The sequence below is a fragment of the Pseudophryne corroboree genome, chromosome 8 (genome assembly GCF_028390025.1).
Source record: "Pseudophryne corroboree isolate aPseCor3 chromosome 8, aPseCor3.hap2, whole genome shotgun sequence".
Lineage (NCBI taxonomy): Eukaryota > Metazoa > Chordata > Amphibia > Anura > Myobatrachidae > Pseudophryne > Pseudophryne corroboree.
In genome coordinates this window covers 394588790-394614550 of record NC_086451.1, presented here as the reverse complement: position 1 = coordinate 394614550, position 25761 = coordinate 394588790, and the positions used below count along the sequence as shown (strand labels likewise).

The 25761-nt window shown below is 48.0% G+C and overlaps 1 protein-coding gene across 6 annotated transcripts in view; it reads left to right on the top strand.

Moving 5' to 3' along the window:
* Positions 1 to 25761, top strand: part of LOC134949257 (cytochrome P450 2F3-like) — a 266609-nt gene that overhangs the window by 18297 nt on the left and 222551 nt on the right. For 3 of the 6 annotated variants that reach the window (XM_063937738.1, XM_063937740.1, XM_063937739.1), the window contains exon 4: positions 20535 to 20783. The exons of the other annotated variants lie outside the window; for them this stretch is intronic. In XM_063937738.1, the coding sequence (XP_063793808.1) occupies positions 20726 to 20783 (58 nt within the window). In that variant the 5' untranslated portion in view covers positions 20535 to 20725. The remainder of the gene's footprint in view (positions 1 to 20534; positions 20784 to 25761) is intronic. 6 annotated transcript variants of the gene reach the window in all.

Below are 25761 nucleotides of genomic sequence, written 5' to 3'. Positions count from 1 at the left end.
GTGCAGACTTATACAAGTTTATTTCAGAAACAATTATTTTACACTTAAAATGCGTACCCAAAATGACCTTCCAGGAAGGCACAGTAAATAGCATACAGGGGTATTTATGGAGCTCCCCCTATTGAGCTGTACCTTCACCAAGTCCTTGGCAGCCAAGAACACCAACGCGTTTCAACCGATAGGGTCTTTGTCAAGGTGTAAATGATGTTAGGAGGACCAGATATTTATAGATAGACAATAAACACACCCACTTCCTGTTACAGGGGGCGTGACAAGATTTAAAACCATTAAAAGTATTATACACGGATTATAGCAATAGATAAATACTTAGTTAGGTACTACTCTATAACATAACTTTATTAATTTGATAATAACATGTGAAAAAGTCCCAGAAGCGCTGAATAGCGCTATTTTAGCCTTGCGTTCCAACCTTTTGGAACGCACGGCGTCACTTCCGGTTCCGCCGGAAATGACGTCATCGTCCGAGATCGCGGCTAGGGAGCAGTGACGATGTAACACACTGTCCTCCCTTCCGCCGGACGTGATGTATACTTTCCTCCCATGAGAATGGGATATGTGTATTACTGCGTTCCACACAGATGGAACGCACACCCCGACTTCCAGTTTCGCCGGACCTATCAATCTAGCCGGTGGGGGAATAAATTAGATGTTTTAAACACAATAAAAATGGTGGTATTTAACTAAAAAAGAATATTTAAAAAATAGATCTTTTGATAAAAACCCCTACTGTTTTGAAATTAATATCAACCACGGGGTGTATATATTCCACCCCCCTGGTCCAATAGGGACACTTGTATTCCCACAGGGAATTCTTATAATTGGTTAAGCTTATAAATAAACAGTAGGAGGACCCATTAAAAAGTGGCTGTACTGAGTGAAAATAATAATCCAAAAAATAATAAATAACCTCCAGTTAAAAAATGTTAATAAAGGACATGGTGATTTCTTATTATAAAATACATGTGAATTTCTTATTATAGTAGATTTTAAATTCTAGCTTCTGGATTATGTGTAGAAACTTCCATTTGCATGGGACATATATATAATATACTTGTAGACAAAAGGCTAATAAAAATATAAAAAAATAAGAATTTACTCACCGGTAATTCTATTTCTCGTAGTCCGTAGTGGATGCTGGGTACTCCGTAAGGACCATGGGGAATAGACGGGCTCCGCAGGAGACTGGGCACTCTTAAAAGAAAGATTAGGTACTATATCTGGTGTGCGCTGGCTCCTCCCTCTATGCCCCTCCTCCAGACCTCAGTTAGGGAAACTGTGCCCGGAAGAGCTGACATTACTAGGAAAGGATTTGGAATCCAGGGTAAGACTCATACCAGCCACACCAATCACACCGTACAACTTGTGATAATTATACCCAGTTAACAGTATGAACAACAACTGAGCCTCATTTAACAGATGGCTCATAACAATAGCCCTTTAGTTAAGCAATAAATTTATACAAGTATTGCAGAAAGTTCGCACTCGGGACGGGCTCCCAGCATCCACTACGGACTACGAGAAATAGAATTACCGGTGAGTAAATTCTTATTTTCTCTGACATCCTAGTGGATGCTGGGTACTCCGTAAGGACCATGGGGATTATACCAAAGCTCCCAAACGGGCGGGAGAGTGCGGATGACTCTGCAGCACCGAATGAGCAAACTCAAGGTCCTCCTCAGCCAGGGTATCAAACTTGTAGAATTTTGCAAAAGTGTTTGATCCCGACCAAGTAGCAGATCGGCAAAGTTGTAAAGCCGAGACCCCTCGGGCAGCCGCCCAAGAAGAGCCCACCTTCCTCGTGGAATGGGCTTTTACTGATTTAGGATGCGGCAGTCCCGCCGCAGAATGTGCAAGTTGAATCGTGCTACAGATCCAGCGAGCAATAGTCTGCTTTGAAGCAGGAGCACCCAGCTTGTTGGGTGCATGCAGGATAACAGCGAGTCAGTTTTCCTGACTCTAGCCATCCTGGAAACATAGATTTTCAGGGCCCGGACTACGTCCAGCAACTTGGAATCCTCCAAGTCCCGAGTAGCCGCAGGCACCACAATAGGTTGGTTCAAATGAAACGCTGATACCACCTTTGGGAGAAATTGGGGACGAGTCCTCAATTCTGCCTGTCACAACTGAGGGCCTGAGCTGACGGGAGGCAGCCTCAGTTGTAGGGGCTGAGATGTACCGGAACCTGGGAGGTTGTATCAGACCCCTGGACATGTAAGTAACATGAATAATAACTGGCGTGACCACGACAACTTGGATAAAAGTCAATGATGTTTATTATGACAACTCCGCAACACAGCAGCAGTAAAAGAAAACGTAAAAGTCAGCAAAGAATAAATACAGTTCCTGGGTACTACAGGATGGCAGGAGCCACAGGGCACTGGTAGTGTGAGATAGCTCTTATAATCTTCTAGATGGAAAGTCCTTACCAGGCCCGACTGTAGCAATGGAGATAACCCAGGATTGTGCCAGCTGGTGTTCCAGGAAAAGCTGGGTTGCTGAAGATAAAACGGCTGCTGTGGATACTGGCTGGAACCAGACTGTTGTTAGCACGGAGTGGATACTGGCTGGAACCAGTTAAATAATAAATGAACTTGGGAGCGATGAAATATGAACTGAAATGTAGAACTTGAGAGCGGAGAAATAATAATACCGGTGGAGAGTGGTAAAGTGTAGAAAGGACACCGGCCCTTTAAGAGAAGCTGTACTCTGCTGGAAGCTGAGCTGGAAGCAGGTAATGTTGTAGCTGGAAACAGATGAATCCACAATGGATTGGAGAGTCAGGCTACACCGCAGGTGGAATGCTGGTGCGGGTCTCTATGGTGGAAGTCTTGAGACAGGAGCTGGAACCTGGAAGACAATCACAGGAGAGAGACAAACAGGAACTAGGTTTGACAACCAAAGCACTGACGCCTTCCTTGCTCAGGCACAGTGTATTTATACCTGCAGCAAGGAAGGGATTGGCTAGGCAATTATGCAGATTATCAATACTGAGAACAGATTGGTGGAAATGATCAGCTGACAGAATCCAAGATGGCTGCGCCCATGCAGACACTTGGAGGGAAGTTTGGTTTGTAATCCATGTGGTAATGAAAACAGTAATGGCGGCGCCGGCCACCGGAGACAGGAGGCGCCAGGCTGACAGATGCACATCCAACCACGCGGACACAGCGGAGGCCGCGGCTGACGTAATCGCCACTCAGACACTCTGCATGCAGAAGTTCAGGGACGGCGGCGGAGGCCGCGGGAGACGCCATGCCAGGTGTAATATGGCGTTTACTGTGACAGCGTCCCAGAGTGACAGGAGAGGATACAGGAATGTACACATCAGGATAACAGATGGGATCCGGTCCTGGAGCGCTGAGCCAGCCTTAGGAGGCATCTGATGGGTAAGAAATGGCGTCCAGATACCCGGATCGTGACACTGCCCTGTCCATATGGAAAATCAGATATGGGCTTTTACAGGACAAAGCCACCAATTCTGACACACGCCTAGCTGAGGCCAAGGCCAACAGCATGACTACCTTCCACGTGAGATACTTCAACTCCACGGTCTGAAGTGGCTCAAACCAATGTGATTTTAGGAAATCCAACACAACGTTGAGATCCCAAGGTGCCACTGGAGGCACAAAAGGGGGCTGAATATGCAGCACTCCCTTAACAAACGTCTGAACTTCAGGCAGTGAAGCTAGTTCTTTTTGAAAGAAAATAGACAGGGCCGAAATCTGGACTTTAATGGACCCTAATTTTAGGCCCATAGTCACTCCTGACTGTAGGAAGTGCAGGAATAGACCCAGCTGAAATTCCTCTGTTGGGGCCATCCTGGCCTCACACCAAGCAACATATTTTCGCCATATACGGTGATAATGTTGTGCTGTCACGTCTTTCCTAGCCTTTATCAGCGTAGGAATCACTTCATCCGGAATGCCCTTTTCCGTTAGGATCCGGCGTTCAACCGCCATGCCGTCAAACGCAGTCGCGGTAAGTCTTGGAACAGACAGGGCCCCTGCTGTAACAGGTCCTGTCTGAGAGGCAGAGGCCATGGGTCCTCTGAGATCATTTCTTGTAGTTCTGGGTACCAAGTTCTTCTTGGCCAATCTGGAACGATGAGTATAGTTCTTACTCCTTTCTTTCTTACTATCCTCAGTACCTTGGGTATGAGAGGAAGAGGAGGGAACACATAAACCGACTGGTACACCCACGGTGTCACTAGTGCGTCCACAGCTATCGCCTGAGGGTTCCTTGACCTGGCGCAATATTTTTTTAGCTTTTTGTTGAACACTGCTGACAGTGCTAGCATGTGATTTTCCGCCCATCGGAGAATCCTCGTGGCTTCTGCCATCGCCATCCTGCTTCTTGTGCCGCCCTGTCGGTTTACATGGGCGACCGCCGTGATGTTGTCTGACTGAATCAGCACCGGTTGGTTTTGAAGCAGGGGTTCTGCTTGACTCAGGGCATTGTAAATTGCCCTTAGTTCCAGAATATTTATGTGTAGGGAAGTCTCCTGACTCGACCACTGTCCTTGGAAGTTTCTTTCCTGAGTGACTGCCCCCCAACCTCGGAGGCTTGCATCCGTGGTCACCAGGACCCAGTCCTGAATGCCGAATCTGCGGCCCTCGAGAAGATGAGCACTCTGCAGCCACCACAGCAGAGACACCCTGGCCCTCGGGGACAGGGTGATCAACCGATGCATCTGAAGATGCGATCCGGACCACTTGTCTAACAGATCCCACTGAAAGATCCTTGCATGGAACCTGCCGAAGGGAATTGCTTCGTAAGAAGCTACCATCTTTCCCAGGACTCGCGTGCAGTGATGCACCGACACATGTTTTGGTTTCAGGAGGTTCCTGACCAGAGATGACAATTCCTGGGCCTTCTCCTCCGGGAGAAACACCTTCTTCTGTTCTGTGTCCAGAATCATGCCCAAGAACAGCAGACGTGTCGTAGGAATCAGCTGCGACTTTGGGATATTCAGAATCCAGCCGTGCTGTTGTAGCACTTCCCGAGATAGTGCTACTCCGACTAACAACTGCTCCTTGGACCTTGCCTTTATAAGGAGATCGTCCAAGTATGGGATAATTATAACTCCCTTCTTTCGAAGGAGTATCATCATTTCGGCCATTACCTTGGTAAATACCCTCGGTGCCGTGGACAGACCAAACGGCAACGTCTGGAATTGGTAATGACAGTCCTGTACCACAAACCTGAGGTACCCCTGGTGAGGTGGGTAAATGGGGACATGTAGGTAAGCATCCTTGATGTCCAGTGACACCATAAAATCCCCCTCTTCCAGGCTTGCAATAACCGCCCTGAGCGATTCCATTTTGAACTTGAACGTCCTTATATAAGTGTTCAAGGATTATAAATTTAGAATGGGTCTCACCGAACCGTCTGGTTTCGGTACCACAAACATTGTGGAATAGTAACCCCGTCCCTGTTGAAGGAGGGGAACTTTGATTATCACCTGCTGAAGGTACAGCTTGTGAATTGCCGCCAGTACTACCTCCCTTTCCTTGGGAGCAGCTGGCAAGGCTGATTTGAGGTAACAGCGAGGGGGAGATGCCTCGAACTCCAGCTTGTATCCCTGAGATACCACTTGTAGAACCTAGAGATCCACCTGTGAGCGAACCCACTGGTCGCTGAAGTCCTGGAGACGTGCCCCCACCGCACCTGGCTCCACCTGTGGAGCCCCAGCGTCATGCGGTGGACTTAGTGGAAGCAGGGGAGGATTTTTGTTCCTGGGAACTGGCTGTCTGGTGCAGCTTTTTCCCTCTACCCCTGCCTCTGGGCAGAAAGGACGCGCCTCTGACCCGCTTGCCTTTCTGAGGCCGAAAGGACTGTACTTGATAATACGGTGCTTTCTTAGGCTGTGAGGGAACCTGAGGTAAAAAAGTCGACTTCCCAGCTGTTGCTGTGGATACGAGGTTCGAGAGACCGTCCCCAAACAATTCCTCACCCTTATAAGGCAAAACCTCCATGTGCCTTTCAGAATCAGCATCACCTGTCCACTGCCGAGTCCATAATACTCTCCTGGCAGAAATGGACATTGCATTAATTCTAGATGCCAGCCGGCAAATGTCCTTTTGTGCATCCCTCATATATAAGACGATGTCTTTAATATGCTCTATGGTTAGCAAAATAGTATCCCTGTCAAGGGAATCAATGTTATCTGACAGGGTATCAGACCAAGCAGCTGCAGCACTACACATCCATGCTGAAGCAATTGCAGGTCTCAGTATAGTACCTGAGTGTGTATACACAGACTTCAGGATAGCCTCCTGCTTTCTATCCGCAGGCTCCTTTAAGGCGGCCGTGTCCTGAGACGGCAGTGCCACCTTTTTTGATAAGCGTGTGAGCGCCTTGTCCAGCCTAGGGGATGTTTCCCAACGTAACCTGTCCGTTGGCGGGAAAGGGTACGCCATTAGTAACCTCTTAGAAATCACTAATTTCTTATCTGGGGAACACCACGCTTCTTCACACAATTCATTTAACTCATCAGATGGGGGAAAAGTCACTGGCTGCTTTTTCTCCCCAAACATAATACCCTTTTTTGTGGTAACCGGGTTAATGTCAGAAATGTGCAACACATTTTTCATTGCCGTAATCATGCATCGAATGGCCCTTGTGGACTGTACATTTGTCTCATCCTCGTCTACACTGGAGTCAGACTCCGTGTCGACATCTGTGTCTGCCATCTGAGGTAGCGGGCATTTTAGAGCCCCTGATGGCTTCTGAGACGCCTGGACAGGCGCGGGCTGAGATGCCGGCTGTCCCAAAGCTGTTACGTCATCGAACCTTTTATGCAAGGAGTTGACACTGTCGGTTAATACCTTCCACATATCCATCCACTCTGGTGTCGGCCCCGCAGGGGGCGAAATCACACTTATCGGCTCCTGCTCCGCCTCCACGTAAGCGGCCTCATCAAACATGTCGACACAGCCGTACCGACACACCGCACACACACAGGGAATGCTCTGACTGAGGACAGGACCCCACAAAGTCCTTTGGGGAGACAGAGAGAGAGTATGCCAGCACACACCAGAGCGCTATATGACAGAGGGATTTACACTAACACAAAGTGAATTTTCCCCCAATAGCTGCTTATATCACCTTTTGCGCCTAAATTTATGTGCCCCCCCTCTCTTTTTTACCCTTCTTGTAGTGTATACTGCAGGGGAGAGTCTGGGGAGCGTCCTTCCAGCGGAGCTGTGAAGAGAAAATGGCGCCGGTGTGCTGAGGGAGATAGCCCCGCCCCCTCCGCGGCGGGCTTCTTTCGCTTTTTTAATAATATTAATGGCGGGGGATTAGGCACATATACAGTTTATAACTGTATTATGTGCACATTTTGCCAAAAAGGTATACTTATTGCAGCCCAGGGCGCCCCCCCCAGCGCCCTGCACCCACCAGTGACCGGAGCGTGTGGTGTGCTGGGAGCAATGCAGCTGTGCGCTACCTTATTGAAGACCGGAGTCTTCAGCCGCCGATTTTCTCCTGGTTCTTCAGTCTTCTGGCTCTGCAAGGGGGACGGCGGCGCGGCTCCGGGAACGGACGATCGAGGTTGGGCCCTGTGTTTGATCCCTCTGGAGCTAATGGTGTCCAGTAGCCTTAGAAGCACAAGCTAGCTGCAAGCAGGTAGGTTTGCTTCTCTCCCCTCAGTCCCTCGTAGCAGTCAGTCTGTTGCCAGCAGATCTCACTGAAAATAAAAAACCTAACAAATACTTTCTTTTCTAGTAAGCTCAGGAGAGCCAACTAGGTGCATCCAGCTCTGGCCGGGCACAGATTCTAACTTAGGTCTGGAGGAGGGGCATAGAGGGAGGAGCCAGTGCACACTAGATATAGTACCTAATCTTTCTTTTAAGAGTGCCCAGTCTCCTGCGGAGCCCGTCTATTCCCCATGGTCCTTACGGAGTACCCAGCATCCACTAGGACGTCAGAGAAATGACATTTAACCAAACTGAATAACCGACTTTGAGCTAGTGAGATTAGAAGGCGAAGGACCCTATCACTGGAAAAAATGATGATTTAGTTGATAGGGCCCAATAATTGCTTTATAAGAACCATTTTAGTTCGAAATCGGCATTAAGGCCCCATGGTTCCAGTGTTTTGACTTCATGGATGGCTCTCATCTCTGCTTTGGCCAAAAAGGTATCTTTTCCTTTTGTTCTCCAATGGCCGTCTACCTTCTTAATCCCTATAATGCTCTTGATATGTGAAAGGGAACAATTGTGTTTTAACGAGAAGTGATTGGAGAGGGAATGGTTAGAGAAGCCCTTTTTGATATTTCTCAAATGTTCGGCCCATCTTTCTCTAAGTTTCCTTGAGGTCTGCCCTATATACTGGAGACCACAAATGCATTCTATTAAATAGATGCAGTTGGGACTATTACAAGTGATGAATTCATTGATCTTAAAAACTCTATTGGTAGTATTAGAAGTGTATTCGACCATTTTAGTGGGTTGTTTGGTATGAGAAGTGCACACAATACAGGAGCCACACCTATGAAAACCTTTGGTTTTGATTCTACCCGTTCTTTTCTCTGGTATAGCACTTCTAACTAATCTATTTTTCAAATTGGGTGCTATCCTGTACACAAATCTAGGTTTTGGCGGTATGATATCTTTCAGAAAAACGTTGCTCGACCTTGTATACAACTGCATAGTTTTGTGTGAAAGTACTTAGCGCATGCGCGCTGCGTACCATGCGCATAAATGCCAATCTTTAGCCTGGTCGCTACGCTGCGAAAAACGGCAATGAGCGATCTACTCAGAATGAGGGCCAATATCTGCTGCATTGTTGTGACCAGTATATAGTAGTACAGTGCAGCATTGTGGTGACCACCAGTATATAGTAGTACAGTACAGTCGGCCATTGCTGTATCTTGCATCTCTGTGTCACTTCTAGTATCCTGATCAGTGCTCAATATCTGCTGCATTGTTGTGACCAGTATATAGTAGTACAGTGCAGCATTGTGGTGACCACCAGTATTTAGTAGTACAGTACAGTACTGTAGGCCATTGCTGTATCTTGCAGCTGGCATATAATTCCACACATTAAAAAATTGAGAACAAAAATGTGGAGGGTAAAATAGGGAAAGATCATGATCCACTTCCACCTAGTGCTGAAGCTGCTGCCACTAGTCATGGCAGAGACGATGAAATGCCATCAACGTCGTCTGCCAAGGCCGATGCCCAATGTCATAGTAGAGAGCATGTAAAATCCAGAAAACAAAAGTTCAGTAAAATGACCCAAAAATCTAAATTTAAAGTGTTTGAGGAGAAGCCTATTCTTGCCAATATGCCATTTACGACACAGAGTGGCAAGGAACGGCTGAGGCCCTGGCCTATGCTCATGGCTAGTGGTTCTCATCCTCCCGCTAGAAAAATGAAAAGAGTTAAGCTGGCAAAAGCACAGCAAAGAACTGTGCGTTCTTCTAAATCACAAATCCCCAAGGAGAGTCCAATTGTGTCAGTTGCGATGCCTGACCTTCCCAACACTGGACGGGAAGAGGTGGCTCCTTCCACCATTTGCATGCCCCCTGCAAGTGCTGGAAGGAGCACCCACAGTCCAGTTCCTGATATTCAAATTGAAGATGTCACTGTTGAAGTACACCAGGATGAGGATATGGGTGTTGCTGGCGCTGAGGAGGAAATTGACAAGGAGGAATCTGATGGAGAGATGGTTTGTTTAAGTCAGGCACCCGGGGAGACACCTGTTGTCCGTGGGATGAATAAGGCCATTGGCATGCCTGTTCAAAATACCCCAAAAATCACCTCTTCGCTGTGGAATTATTTCAGCAGAAATGCGGACAACTGGTGTCAAGCCGTGTGTTGCCTTTGTAAAGCTGTAATAAGTAGGGGTAAGGACGTTAACCACCTAGGAACATCCTCCCTTATACGTCACCTGGAGCGCATTCATCAGAAGTCATTGACAAGTTCAAAAACTTTGGGTGACAGCGGAAGCAGTCCACTGACAACTAAATCCCTTCCTCTTGTACCCAAGCTCCTGCAAACCACACCACCAACTCCCTCAGTGTCAATTTCCTCCTTAGACAGGAAAGCCAATAGTCCTGCAGGCCATGTCACTGGCAAGTCTGACGAGTCCTCTCCTGACTAGGATTCCTCCGATGGATCCTTGAGTGTAATGCCTACTGCTGCTGGTGCTGCTGTTGTTGCTGCTGGTAGTCGATCATCATCATCCCAGAGGGGAATTCGTAAGACCACTTGTACTACTTTCAGTAAGCAATTGACTGTCCAACAGTCCTTTGCGAGGAAGATGAAATATCACAGCAGTCATCCTGTTGCAAAGCGGATCACTCAGGCCTTGGCAGCTGTGTTGGTGTTAGACATGAGTCTGGTATCCGGCGTTAGTTCACAGGGACTTAGAGAATTTCTTGAGGTAGTATGTCCCCGGTACCAAATACCATCTTGGTTCCACTTCTCTAGGCAGGCGATACCGAGAATGTACACAGACGTCTGAAAAATACTCACCAGTGTCCTAAAAAATGCAGTTGTACCCAATGTCCACTTAACCACAGACATGTGGACAAGTAGAGCAGGGCAGACTCATGACTATATGACTGTGACAGCCCACTGGGTAGATGTATTTCCTCCCACAGCAACAACAGCAGCGGCGGCACCAGTAGCAGCATCTCGCAAACGCCAACTCGTTCCTAAGCAGGCTACGCTTTGTATCACTGCTTTCCATAAGAGGCACACAGCTGACAACCTCTTACGGAAACTGAGGAACATCATCGCAGATTGGCTTACCCCAATTGGACTCTCCTGGGGATTTGTGACATCGGACAACGCCACCAGTATTGTGCGTGCATTACATGTGGGCAAATTCCAGTACGTCCCATGTTTTGCACATAAAATTAATTTGGTGGTGCAGAATTTTTTAAAAAACGACAGGGGCGTGCAAGAGATGCTGTCGGTGGCCCGAAGAATTGCGGGCCACTTTCGGCATTCAGCCACCGCGTGCCAAAGACTGGAGCACCAGCAAACACTCCTGAACCTGCCCCGCCATCAGTTGAAGCAAGAGGTGCTAACGAGGTGGAATTCAACCCTCTATATGCTTCAGAGGATAGAGGAGCAGCAAAAGGCCATTCAAGCCTATACATCTGCCTACGATATAGGCAAAGGAGGGGGAATGCACCTGACTCAAGCACAGTGGAGAATGATTTCAACGTTGTGCAAGGTTCTGCAACTCTTTGAACTTGCCACATGTGAAGTCAGTTCAGACAGAGCCAGCCTGAGTCAGGTCATTCCCCTCATCAGGCTTTTGCAGAAGCAGCTGTAGAGATTGAAGGAGGAGCTAAAATAGAGCGATTCCGCTAGGCATGTGGGACTTGTGGATGGAGCCCTTCATTCGCTTAACCAGGATTCACGGGTGGTCAATCTGTTGAAATCAGAGCACTACATTTTGGCCACCGTGCTCGATCCTAGGTTTAAAGCCTACGTTGTATCTCTCTTCCCGGCAGACACAAGTCTGCAGATGTTCAAAGACCTGCTGGTGAGACACTTGTCAAGTCAAGCGGAATGTGACCCGCCAACAGCTCCTCCTTCATTTTCTACCGCCACTGGAGCTGCCAGGAAAAGGATCAAATTTCCAAAACCATCCACTGGCGGTGATGCAGGGCAGTCAGGAGCGAAAACTGACATCTGGTCCGGACTGAAGGACCTGCCAACGATTAGTTGACATGTCGCCTACTGTCACTGCATATGATTCTGTCACCATTGAAAGAATGGTGGAGGATTATATGAGTGACAGCATCCAAGTAGGCACGTCAGACAGTCCCTACGTATACTGGCAGGAAAAAGAGGCAATTTGGAGGCCCTTGCACAAACTGGCTTTATTTTACCTAAGTTGCCCCCCCTCCAGTGTGTACTCCGAAAGAGTGTTTAGTGCAGCCGCTCACCTTGTCAGCGATCGGCGTTCGAGGTTACTTCCACAAAATGTGGAGAAGATGATGTTCATCAAAATGAATTATAATCAATTCCTCCGCGGAGACATTTACCAGCAATTGCCTCCAGAAAATACATAGGGACCTTTGATGGTGGATTCCAGTGGGGACGAATTAATACTCTGTGAGGAGGGGGATCTACACAGTGAAAGGGGTGAGGAATCGGAGGATGATGATGAGGTCGACATCTTGCCTCTGTAGAGCCAGTTTGTGCAAGGAGAGATTGATTGCTTCTTTTTTGGTGGGGGCCCAAACCAACCAGTCGTTTCATCCACAGTCGTGTGGCAGACCCTGTCGCTGAAATGATGGGTTTGTTATAGTGAGCATGTCCTGTTTATACAACATAAGGGTGGGTGGGAGGGCCCAAGGACAATTCCATCTTGCACCTCTTTTTATTTATTTATCTTTGCATCATGTGCTGTTTGGGGCCAATTTTTTTAAGTGCCATCCTGTCTGACACTGCAGTGCCACCCCTAGATGGGCCAGGTGTTTGTGCGCCCACTTGGGTCGCTTAGCTTAGTCATCCAGCGACCTCTGTGCAAATTTTAGGACTAAAAATAGTATTGTGAGGTGTGAGGTGTTCAGAATAGACTGGAAATGAGTGGAAAATAAGAATTTACTCACCGGTAATTCTATTTCTCGTAGTCCGTAGTGGATGCTGGGGACTCCGTAAGGACCATGGGGAATAGCGGGCTCCCCAGGAGACTGGGCACTCTAAAGAAAGATTTAGTACTATCTGGTGTGCACTGGCTCCTCCCTCTATGCTCCTCCTCCAGACCTCAGTTAAGGAAACTGTGCCCGGAAGAGCTGACATTACAAGGAAAGGATTTTGGAATCCAGGGTAAGACTCATACCAGCCACACCAATCACACTGTACAACTTGTGATAAACTTACCCAGTTAACAGTATGAACAACAACTGAGTATCACTCAACCGATGCTACATAACCATAACCCTTTGTCAAGCAATAATTATATACATGTATTGCAGAAAGTCCGCACTTGGGGGTCATTCCGAGTTGTTCGCTCGTTTTTTTTTTTTCGCAACGGAGCGATTAGTCGCTAATGCGCATGCGCAATGTCCGCAGTGCGACTGCGCCAAGTAAATTTGCTATGCAGTTAGGTATTTTACTCACGGCATTACGAGGTTTTTTCTTCGTTCTGGTGATCGTAATGTGATTGACAGGAAGTGGGTGTTTCTGGGCGGAAACTGGCCGTTTTATGGGTGTGTGCGAAAAAACGCTACCGTTTCTGGGAAAAACGCGGGAGTGGCTGGAGAAACGGAGGAGTGTCTGGGCGAACGCTGGGTGTGTTTGTGACGTCAAACCAGGAACGACAAGCACTGAACTGATCGCAGATGCCGAGTAAGTCTGGAGCTACTCAGAAACTGCTAAGAAGTGTCTATTCGCAATTCTGCTAATCTTTCGTTCGCAATTTTAATATGCTAAGATTCACTCCCAGTAGGCGGCGGCTTAGCGTGTGCAAAGCTGCTAAAAGCAGCTTGCGAGCGAACAACTCGGAATGACCCCCTTGGGACGGGCGCCCAGCATCCACTACGGACTACGCGAAATAGAAATACCGGTGAGTAAATTCTTATTTTCTCTAACGTCCTAGTGGATGCTGGGGACTCCGTAAGGACCATGGGGATTATACCAAAGCTCCCAAATGGGTGGGAGAGTGCGGATGACTCTGCATCACCGAATGGGCAAACACCAGGACCTCCTCAGCCAGGGTATCAAACTTGTAGAACTTTGCAAATGTGTTTGAACCCGACCAAGTAGCAGCTCGGCAAAGCTGTAATGCCGAGACCCCTCGGGCAGCTGCCCAAGAAGAGCCCACCTTCCTTGTGGAATGGGCTTTCACTGATTTTGGATGCGGCAATCCAGCCGCAGAATGAGCCTGCTGAATCGTGTTACAGATCCAGCGAGCAATGGTTTGCTTTGAAGCAGGAGCACCCAGCTTGTTGGATGCATACAGGATAAACAGCGAGTCAGTTTTCCTGACTCCAGCCATCCTGGCAACATAGATCTTCAAAGCCCTGACTACATCAAGCAACTTGGAATCCTCCAAGTCACGAGTAGCCGCAGGCACCACAATGGGTTGGTTCAAATGAAAAGATGACACCACCTTTGGCAGAAACTGCGGACGAATTCGCAATTCTGCCCTATCCATATGGAAAACCAGATAGGGGCTTTTACATGACAAAGCCGCCAATTCTGACACATGCCTAGCTGAGGTTAGGGCCAACAGCATGACCACTTTCCACGTGAGATACTTTAGCTCCACTGTCTTAAGTGGCTCAAACCAGTGGGATTTCAGGAAAGCCAAGACCACGTTAAGATCCCAAGGTGCCACTGGTGGCACAAAAGGAGGCTGAATATGCAGCACTCCCTTAACAAACATCTGAACCTCAGGCAGTGAAGCTAGTTTTTTCTGAAAGAAAATGGATAGGGCCGAAATCTGGACCTTTATGGACCCTAATTTTAGGCCCATAGTCACACCTGACTGTAGGAAGTGCAGGAATCGACCCAGCTGGAAATCCTCTGTAGGGGCCTTCCTGGCCTCATACCAAGCAACATATTTTCGCCATATACGGTGATAATGTTTAGCTGTCACGTCCTTCCTAGCCTTTATCAGCGTAGGAATAACTGCGTCTGGAATGCCCTTTTCTGCTAGGATCCGGCGTTCAACCGCCATGCCGTCAAACGCAGTCACGGTAAGTCTTGGAACAGACAGGGCCCCTGTTGCAACAGGTCCTGTCTGAGAGGCAGAGGCCATGGGTCCTCTGTGAGCATTTCTTGCAGTTCCGGGTACCAAGTCCTTCTTGGCCAATCCGGAACAATGAGTATTGTTCTCACTCCTCTTTTTCTTACGATTCTCAGTACCCTGGGTATGAGAGGAAGAGGAGGAAACACATAGACCGACTGGAATACCCACGGTGTCACCAGTGCATCCACAGCTATCGCCTGAGGGTCCCTTGACCTGGCGCAATACCTCTTTAATTTTTTTGTTGAGGCGGGACGCCATCATGTCCACCTGTGGCAGTTCCCATCGATTTACAATCTGCGTGAAGACTTCTTGATGAAGTCCCCACTCTCCCGGGTGGAGGTCGTGTCTGCTGAGGAAGTCTGCTTCCCAGTTGTCCACTCCCGGAATGAACACTGCTGACAGTGCTTGCACGTGATTCTCTGCCCAACGAAGAATCCTGGTGGCTTCCGCCATTGCCACACTGCTTCTTGTGCCGCCCTGGCGGTTAACATGAGCGACTGCAGTGATGTTGTCTGACTGAATCAGCACTGGTTGGTCTCGAAGCAGAGGCTCCGCTTGACTCAGGGCGTTGTATATGGCCCGTAGCTCCAGGATATTTATGTGCAGACAAGTCTCCTGACTTGACCACAGCCCTTGGAAGTTTCTTCCTTGAGTGACTGCCCCCCACCCTCGGAGGCTTGCATCCGTGGTCACCAGGACCCAGTCCTGTATGCCGAGTCTGCGGCCCTTGAGGAGGTGAGCACCTTGTAGCCACCACAGAAGAGACACCCTGGCCCTGGGGGACAGGGTGATCATCCGATGCATCTGAAGATGCGATCCGGACCACTTGTCCAGCAGATCCCACTGAAAGATCCTCGCATGGAACCTGCCGAAGGGAATGGCTTCGTATGACGCCACCATCTTTCCCAGGACTCGTGTGCAGTGATGCACCGACACCTGTTTTGGCTTTAGGAGGTCTCTGACCAGAGTCACGAGCTCCTGAGCCTTCTCCTCCGGGAGAAACACCTTCTTCTGGTCTGTGTCCAGAATCATGCCCAGGAAGGGCAGACGCGTCGCAGGAATCAGCTGCGACTTTGGAATGTTTAGAATCCAGCCGTGCTGACGCAACACTTCCTTGATCAGCAACTGCTCCCTGGACCTCGCCTTTATGAGGAGATTGTCCAAGTATGGGATAATTGTAACCCCTTGCTTCCGAAGGAGCACCATCATTTCCGCCATCCCACGCTTTTTCACATAATTCATTTAATTCATGTGAAGGGGGAAAAGCCACTTCATGCTTTTTCTCCCCATACATATAAATCCTCTTGTCAGGGACAGGATTTTCCTCAGAAATATGTAATACATCCTTCATTGCTACAATCATGTAGCGGATGGCTTTAGTCATTTTAGGCTGCAACTTTGCCTCATCGTCATCGACACTGGAGTCCGATTCCGTGTCGACATCTGTGTCAACTATCTGTGATAGTGTGCGCTTTTGAGACCCTGACGGCCTCTGCGCTGTAGGATCAGGCAAGGGTTGAGACCATGACTGTCCCAAGGTTACAGTTTTATCCAATCTGTTATGCAAGGAGTTTACATTATCATTTAACACCTTCCACATATCCATCCAATCAGGTGTCGGCACCGTCGGCGGCGACACCACACTCAGCTGCACTTGTTCTGCCTCCACGTATCCTTCCTCATCAAACATGTCGACACAGGCGTACCGACACACAGCACACACACAGGGAATGCTCTGACTGAGGACAGGACCCCACAAAGGCTTTTGGGGAGACAGAGAGTATGCCAGCACACACCCCAGCGCTATGTAACCCAGGGATTACACTGTACCTTAGTGTTTACCCCGTAGCTGCTGTTAAATATATTTCTGCGCCTAAATTTATGTGCCCCCCCCCTCTCTTTTTACCCTCTATTGCACCTGTATACTGCAGGGGAGAGCCTGGGGAGCGTCCTTCCAGCGGAGCTGTGAAGAGAAAATGGCGCTGGTGTGCTGAGGAAGAAGGCCCCGCCCCCTCAGCGGCGGGCTTCTGTCCCGCTTTAATGTGTAAAAAATGACGGGGGCTCGGGCATATATACAGTCCCAGACTGTATATATGTCTTTTTTTGCCAAAAAGGTAATTAATTGCTGCCCAGGGCGCCCCCCCCTGTGCCCTGCACCCTACAGTGACCGGAGTGTGCGGTGTGCTGTGGGAGCAATGGCGCAGAGCTGCAGTGCTGTGCGCTACCTTAAGTGAAGACAGGAGTCTTCAGCCGCCGATTTCGATGTCTTCATGCTTCTGCTGCTTCTGGCTCTGCGAGGGGGACGGCGGCGCGGCTCCGGGAACGGACGATCAAGGTTAGGTACCTGTGTCCGATCCCTCTGGAGCTAATGGTGTCCAGTAGCCTAAGAAGCGCTACCTAGCTGCCGTGAGTAGGTTTGCTTCTCTCCCCTCAGTCCCTCATAGCAGAGAGTCTGTTGCCAGCAGAAGCTCTCTGAAAATAAAAAACCTGACAAAATACTGTCTTTTCTAGCAAGCTCAGGAGAGCCCACTAGGAGCACCCAGCTCTGGCCGGGCACAGATTCTAACTGAGGTCTGGAGGAGGGGCATAGAGGGAGGAGCCAGTTCACACCAGATAGTACTAAATCTTTCTTTAGAGTGCCCAGTCTCCTGCGGAGCCCGCTATTCCCCATGGTCCTTACGGAGTCCCCAGCATCCACTAGGACGTTAGAGAAATTATGGTTATTGGGGTTAATAATACTATGGGATCAAAATTACCCCCAAATTCTATGATTTAAGTTGTTTTTGAGGGTTTTTTGAAAAAAAAAACACCCGAATCCAAAACACACCCGAATCCGACAAAAACATTTCAGGGAGGTTTTGCCAAAACGCGTCCGAATCCAAAACACGGCTGCAGAACCGAATCCAAAACCAAAACACAAAACCCGAAAAATTTCCAGTGCACATCACTAAATTGAATATACAACCACTCTTACTTCTGTTTCCTCGTGTAACCCAAAACGACTTCACATGGTCTGACAAAACTGAAAGATAAGCTTCCAACAGGTTGAGTGTAATCATCTGCCAACCTATTCTCTTCATGCCAGATTGATAACCTGCTGCCAAACATAATAAGGACACAGGTCATTTACTGCAGAAGCATAAGGTTTTACTTCCCTTTACTTAACTCAATTAAATCTAAAAAAAAGTGCATCAGCAATCCAACTCTCCATCCCCAGCACATGTGTATCCTTGCAAACTATGTTGCAGAGAGAATACAAAGCACAAGCAGATATGGATTGCATACCACCATCCAGGTGAGTCCCTGATGATTTTTGGGCTGATGAACCCCTAAATTATTTTATTTAGCAAAAACTACACCCCCCCCCCCCATTTCAGGTGCCATAGTTATAAAAAAAAATAAAAAAAAGTAAACGCAGAAGCAAGTGATTGGTTGAACCTTCAACCTTCCACTCACGATGCACTTGATAATCTGCAACTGTGAACTGCTACAGGAATAACCCATAAAATGATCCCACTAAATCTCTGAAGACAATCTAAGGAAAAAACTCTCCTTATCAAAGTCAGCCTACATGAGAAATGAAGCAGGCCATGCTAAGATTGCAGCTGGTGCAAAGTCAGTTTCCCAGTAGCAAGAGGGGAAAAAATATCAGAGCATTACTTATAAATGTTCTTATGAGGGATGCAGAAGCAGTAATCCAAGATTTCATTCTCAATATTACGTAATTATAGTCTTGTGGTATTGTCATCTACACATGACTTATACTGCATGTTCAATTTCCATGCTCACATAACACCAGTGGCAGAACTTGTGTTTGTTGGGCCCAGGTGCAGAAAGATACTTTGTGCCCCCCTCCTCCGCTGCACCCCAAGTTCTTAATTTACAACATGGCAATGGCTCTAGCTGATACACTCTTGCGCTATACTAGATATATGATATGGCTGAAAAATTCAATAACATCAATCCTATATTTTATAAGTAAAGTAAAAATGTATTCATATCAATCACAAGTAATAAAACAAGACCGGTCTTATTAATGCCATAAAAAATCTTTGAACACAGATATTAAGTATATATTATACTATACGGAGGTGTACTTGAGCAAAATCTGTGCACAGAGGTGTATAAACTATTTCTGTAAGAAACTAGCTCAGTCCATAAATGAAAGTCAATGTATAACTGATATCAGCTGCTGTTAGAACCCGTACACTAATTGAATCTCCATAGAAGGTTGCTTTATAACACAGTTCCTTTACAGGTAACCATCCAGCATACCGCAATTAGCTGTATGAGAATCGCTCTTAACTGGAATCTTACGTGAGGCTTCAGCCGATGCTGTCAGCAAGGGGAAATCCCGGTAAATGCCCGTGGTCTCTGGCTGCGGGAAAGACGGCACCTAGACTGGTGCCTACTATGTGAAGTCCTGCCTGACTCCAAGGCTCTGTGGATCTACACCTCTACGTGCCGTGTGCAGGCACCGGTGAGCGGCTTCTCTCCTCCCAGCGGTTACTCCAACAACCGAAAATATGAATAGCTGATGCAAAGTACGGGTCCAATTCATGCAGGGGTCCAAGTAGAGCTTCTGACGCGTTTCGCTCCTCCCACAGGGGCTTGGCAATGGCTGTCAGGGAGGGAAACAGGGAGAGGCAGTGGGTGATAGGGAGAGATTGACTATCAGATTGACCATCAGTGGGTAATGAGAAAATGTGACAGAGAGGGGCAGTGGGTGATGCCAGGATAAGGGTGACAGGGAGATGGTGACATGGAGAAGGTGATGGAAAGAGGCAGTGAGTGATACCAGGGAGAGGGTGACTGGCAGTGGGTGACATGGAGAGGGTTAAAGGCAGCAGGTGATGGAGAGAGGTAGTGGGTGACACTTGGAAGAGGGTGACTGGCAGTGGGTGACAGAGGGAGGGTGAAGGAGAGTTGCAGTAGTTAACACCAGGGAGAGGGTGACTGGCAGTATGTGACAGGGAGTGGGTGATGGAGAGAGGCAGTGGGTAACGCCAGGGAGAGGGTGACTTGCACTGGGTGACAGAGAGAGGGTGAAAGAAAGAGACAGTGGGTAACACCAGGGAGAGGGTGACTGACAGTTTGTGACAGAAAGGGTGACGGAGAGAGGCAGTGGGTGATGCCATGGAGATGGTGACTGCCAGTGAGTGACTAATATATTAGAATTTAATTACCTGGGTCCAGGACTGCAGCGTGGCTCCTCCTTAGGTTTTATGCCGGGGACTGTCAAGAGATCTTGACTTTAGATGCCCGGCACCAGCACCAAGGTCCACCTTAGTAGAGAGGAAGTCAGGGTCAGAGGAAAAGGGAGAGAAGAGTGGAGAAGCTGGGAGGAGAGATGATTGTGGCCCTTCCTCCCTCTGGCCAGACTGTCATTGATTGACTGCGCATAGACAGGAGCAGGTCAGCCTTAACTACTGATGCGCTGCTCACTAGTTATTAGGGACTGGCCACTGATGGGTCGGAGCAGAGATGGCAGGCAGGTGAGTGGCAGCAGCATAATAGTAGTCAGTGTGACTCATTGTAAGGATGCTGGCCCCTCACAGCGGTGAGGTCCAGCTACTTCCTCTTTTGCACAATACAATGGCTCCAGGCTAACATTGCTGTGTTACTGGATCTTGAACTTTTGGAATCTGAATGACCATTTGCTGTATTTTAGAAATTATCCTCATTTTTCAAATTTCTATTTCCCTATAGACTGTAAGTCAGCAATGTCCTCTAACCTAATTGTCTGAATGTTATTATTACCCACTTTCTTTTTATTACTTGTAAAGTGTAAGTTTTGCTGGAGAAAGAAAGAAAGAAAGAAAGAAAGAAAGAAAGAAAGAAAGAAAGAAAGAAAGAAAGAAAGAAAGAAAGAAAGAATCATGCACAATATGAACACCAAAGTCTGACAATAGTGCATACAGTAAGCTGAGAATAAGGTTGCAACAATGTTGAAGACCAAGAGGGCACAACACAATGGATGTCATCAAGGCAGTGCTCTATGATATTCTCCCACATACCCAAGATCATAAACAAATGTAAGGTGCTAATATGCTCAAAACAAATGTACAGTGTGGTCTGTCCCAGAGGCAGACATGTGACTATGCAGTAGACATCTGCCAAGTGAAACTCCATAGAGCTGAAAGAAACGGGATGCAACTTGTCACTCAGTTTGAACCAGGAGTCTTTTTTGCTTGAATGTGTATTTTAGTCACACAAATGAAACAACTGGATGCAATAAAAACTGCTTTCATATGCGACACTGTGTGTAACTGAGTTTTACTCTGTATACAAAGTGCTATGATGCAGAGGTTGCTGCATTTTTTCACTACCAAATTCCATTGTGTTTCATCTGCAACTTTGTGACTATAACCAAAGAACCAGCAGGATTCAAAAGATGCTGAGTCAGTCTAAACTTTCATGGAACCTTCTTAGGGATAACTCCAACTGGAGGTACAGGTGCAGCCGCGCTCATTTGAGGCGGCTCCATCGCAGACGTGCGCTCCTGGCGTGACTAGGCGATCCATCTGCCTAGTCATGCCAGGAGTGCACAGACATGATCCCATTCAGAGCGTCTCCGCCCGGGCATATGACGGAAATGCTCACCAATTCTAGTGAATGGGGCGCGTCTCCGTCATGGGGGTGTGCACCCAACCAGACGGAGAGGCTCTCGGTGTTAGGCGCTCCCACAGACGGAGCCACGACTAGCGTGGCTCTATCTGTAGCACGATACACCACAATGAAACCAGCATCACCATTTTTGTCACCTTGTCCATGACTTAATGGAGCAAGTCAATGGCTGAGTACAAATTAGGAGGGTTATCAACACAACCCCCCCTTAGAAGTGGATTGTAAGCTTGCGAGCAGGGCCTTCCTACCTCTATGACTGTTATCACCCAGTTTGTTATTGTTATTTCAAATTGTAAAGCGCAACGGAATTTGCTGCGCTATATAAGAAACTGTTAATAAATAAATAAATAACCAAAAACCCTTAAAGAGTCCCTGTTTCAACAGCTCTGCACCTTCTCTATTAAAGGTGTCATGCCAATCACTCAGACATGTCCCCTATTTTCATTGAGGATGGTGATTTCTTAGGACTGCCACCCTTGGATAGCCTTACTGCAGTTGTACTCTGTGGAAGAGTAAGGTCCCCATGTATCAAATATGGCATCAGGCCCCACTGCCCCAAATGACACCATTTGCACAGGGAAACTCCCTGGGGTCACCTGTTGGACATGTTTCCTGTCTGGTCTATCCTCTTCTACTTTCTTGACTACCCTGTACAGTAACCCTTCCCGCCAGGTCACACTTCCTGTTACCACCCTAGAAAGGCTGTTGCCAGCTTGGTGCCTCATGCCTTCCAAAGATGGGTTAGAGCGTAGAGCCACCTTAAATTTCTGCTTGTGACCTTTACTTTCTCTCAAGTTTGGACACTCTTCAGGGGGATCTAGGTTGGGAATGATAGGGTCAGTCTGATTGGGGTCAGTCAAAGAAAGATCAGTGTGGTCATTCCAATAGGGTCAAGAGCATCACTGGGCACCCCACACAAGATCCAGGGGACATAGGCATACCAGAGGCAAAAGGCATGCTGGTTACATGTGCTGATCTAGCCACTGTGGTCTATTCCTCTGGGCTGTGCTGTGCTGGTGTAGATGATGTAAACTGCAGTGGGGAAACTTGATGACATCAGCAAAAGTGTTAATGATTCCATCACTAAGATCATTTGCTAGGACAACATCGGTTGGGAGGCCATCCAAGATGGCAACATCTCACAACTCTTGGCCAGCTCCCCAGTCCCGGTAGACCCTTGCCATGGGTATCTCTTGATCCATTCCATCAATCACAGTCACTATGGCAGTGTGACAATGCAGTACTGAAGCAGGATCAATAAAATGGGGGCTCACTATGATGACTGAAGCCCCAGAAGCTCTTATGCCTTTTCCCTGCAGGGGCCCCATTTGGACCATATTTTATAGGGAGGGGCCTTTTGGCCATGCAGTTGACTCTCTGTAGAGTCCACCTATTTCTTGACAAACTCCATCTGACTGACTGGAGTGGGAACAGTCTCTTTTGGCTCACCTCTGCATGTTAGACAAGCAAGCTAGGCTCCAGCACTTGGATTTGGGGAACTAGTCAGGGGTGCTTGGAGTGTGGATTTCCCCACAGCTATAGCACTTTTTGACCAGTTGAGTCTCCGGTGTTCTCTGATTACTTGCAGGGACACTGCGAGATGGTTGTTGGCCAAAAGCATCCATGTTGGTAAATGCCTGTTGTGGGGGGTGATGAGCTGAATAGGGGTGTCCCTTTGGTTGTACTATGTTCAGTAGCGGATCTTGCCACGGGCAAGCAGGACTTTTACCCAGGGCGCCACCCGGAGGGCGCCGCACCACGGCAAGATCCGCTGCTGCTGTGCCCCCCGCTGCCCGCTGTCCCGTTGTGAAGAGAAACTAGACGCGGAGAGGACCTTTTCTGTAATGATGTGCGGTGCGCGTTGACGTCATTGTGCACCGCACAGCAAAGGTCCTCTCCACGAAGAGAACTAGACGCGTAGCGTCTAGTTTTCCTTCGTGGAGAGGACCTTTGCTGTGCAGTGCGCGATGACGTCATCGCGCACAGCACATCATTTCATCGGCGCTACTACTGTACAGGGGGCGTAACTGACCACGCACCCTGTATGAAGCTATGCCCCTTATGGCCGACCGGGGCGCAAAAAGACCCTGAGCCGGCCGTGACTATCTTTTGGGGTTGGCTGCTGGTCAGTCATTTCTGCCCATGTGGTCGAATTGCCACATATTTGTTGGCTAGCTGGGATGCCATCTTTAAGCTTGGTGGCCCCCCGGCCTTCCACCCACTCCTTCACTACTGGGGCACTTGCGATAATACTGCTCCTGGGAAATCAGGACAATCAGTGAATCCCATGTAGTGGCTTCAGATCCCTTCACCCATTTTGCCACATTCTGACGCACCTGGGTAGCAAACTGCTTATGGGTGCTGTTAGGGTTCTTTGGTAAGTCACAGAACTTTATCCTGTAGGACTCAGGAGTGATAATGTATCATTGTAGGAGGACCCTTATGACTTCATCATAATCTCCACAGTTCTCAGTCACCACTCCTCAATAGACCTCCAGTGCCTCTCCATGCAGAGTGGACACTATGGGGCAGATGTACTGTACTAAGCCTGGAGAAGTGATGAGGAAGGTGATAATGCACTAGCCAATCATCTCCCAGCTGTCAAGATATAGGCTGGGTTTCAAAAATGACAGTTAGGAGCTGACTTGCTGGTACATTATCACCTTCCACTTTATCACTTCTCAGGTTTAATAGGTCTGCCCCTAGGTGTCTTACCCACTCCTGCATAGGCAAATCATGGCGTTTGCAAGTCCTTTTAAAACTTTTAAATATCCATCATTATCCCAATCACTGTCTACAAACTTGGCAAACTATCCATTCTGATCTGGGTACAGCAGCTGGCAATGGTTCTCAGGGTATCAAGGCCTGTGATGCCTGCTCATCACGCCACATCTGGATGATGATCAAGCGTTCTTGCTCCGTTACCCTTTCTTCCAATTCCACTAGCCAAACTGCTAGAGTATCCGATCCACTCCCTGGGATGTTGAGATTCCTGTCCTACTTGGGAATGTTGGGAAACATGGCTGCTATGAGAGGGGGCAGGGCTTGGAGATCTCACCAGTTTATGATGAAGGTCCGCTCACCTGGGTGCAGCCGCCTTCAGTGCTCCCCACTGTCAAGTATCTCATACCATCTCCCAAGCACCGCCCTCATGATGCTTTTGGATGTGTTGAAAGGGATCTCCATGTCATTTTTCTTACACACCATTATAAGATCATTCATGGACATTCTGCTGTAGTCAGCCATCCTGCGCATTCTCCTGCACTGCAGTTATTTCTCTTCTGAGTAACCTGGCTTCTCCAATCTGGTGACAGAAAAGCTGTCTGGGATTAACCCACCACTACGCCCATAACCAGAATAAGGCGGGCACAGGACATACTGCACCTCTGTCAGGGGCCCCCCAGCCAGAGCACACTGACATCACTAGCTCTCCCTCTTGTGGAGCAACAGAACTAGGCAGCCAGAATGTGAGCAGTACAGTAAGCAGTACAGGCAGACACAGGTGTGGTATAAAAGATAGATAGTGTCTAGTTAGACAGTCAATAGATAGACACCATATGGTAGACAGACATTAGGTCGACATGGTCAAAAGGTCGACATGAAAAAGGTAGACAGTACAAAAGGTTGACAGGGACAAAGGGTCGACAGGGTAAAAAGGTCGACATAAAAATGGTCAACATAAAAAAGGTAGACACTAGGAATCCCAGCTTCTCCTCCTTCCCTTCTGGGTGTCTGGGTCCTGTGTAACCTGTTATCTAATGAAAGCATTTGGGTCTAGAGAGAGAGACACACACACACAGTGTCCTTAAAAAAAGACACCTCCCTTTTGCAAAGGGGATGCAGAATACAGTAAAAGATGTTACAGCAGTTCCATACTTCAAGTTATCCTATACATATCACATAGAATTATTCAAACTTTATATAACCTGATACATACTGTATTCTAGTTTAAATCAGATATAAGCAGGGGCTTCAGGTTGGGTTGTAAATGCCAGCTCTCGGCAAACCAGCAGTCAGAATACAGACCACGTCATCCCACCAGTGAGACTCCCGACAGGGGGGAGCTATGTAAACTAACCTTCCCCCATTGCCTCTAACCCTAACCCTCCCTTTTCATAGCCTAAGCCTCAAACGCAACATAACCCTCCATGTTTGAGCCTGAACCTAACCTCCCCTTCCTGCAGCCTGAACCTAACCCTCCCTGCTATGTCACAGGCTGTGCAATAACACGTTTGAAAAATTATAGTTTTGAGCTAATTAGCTGGTGCTTTTTCTCAAATATGCCAGAAGGGGCAATGGGTGGGCCGGTCCGGTACTATGGAGAGCCAGAAAGCCCCCCCCCCCTCCCCATCTCCATGGAAATGGGGGCGTCCATGAGTTCATGCC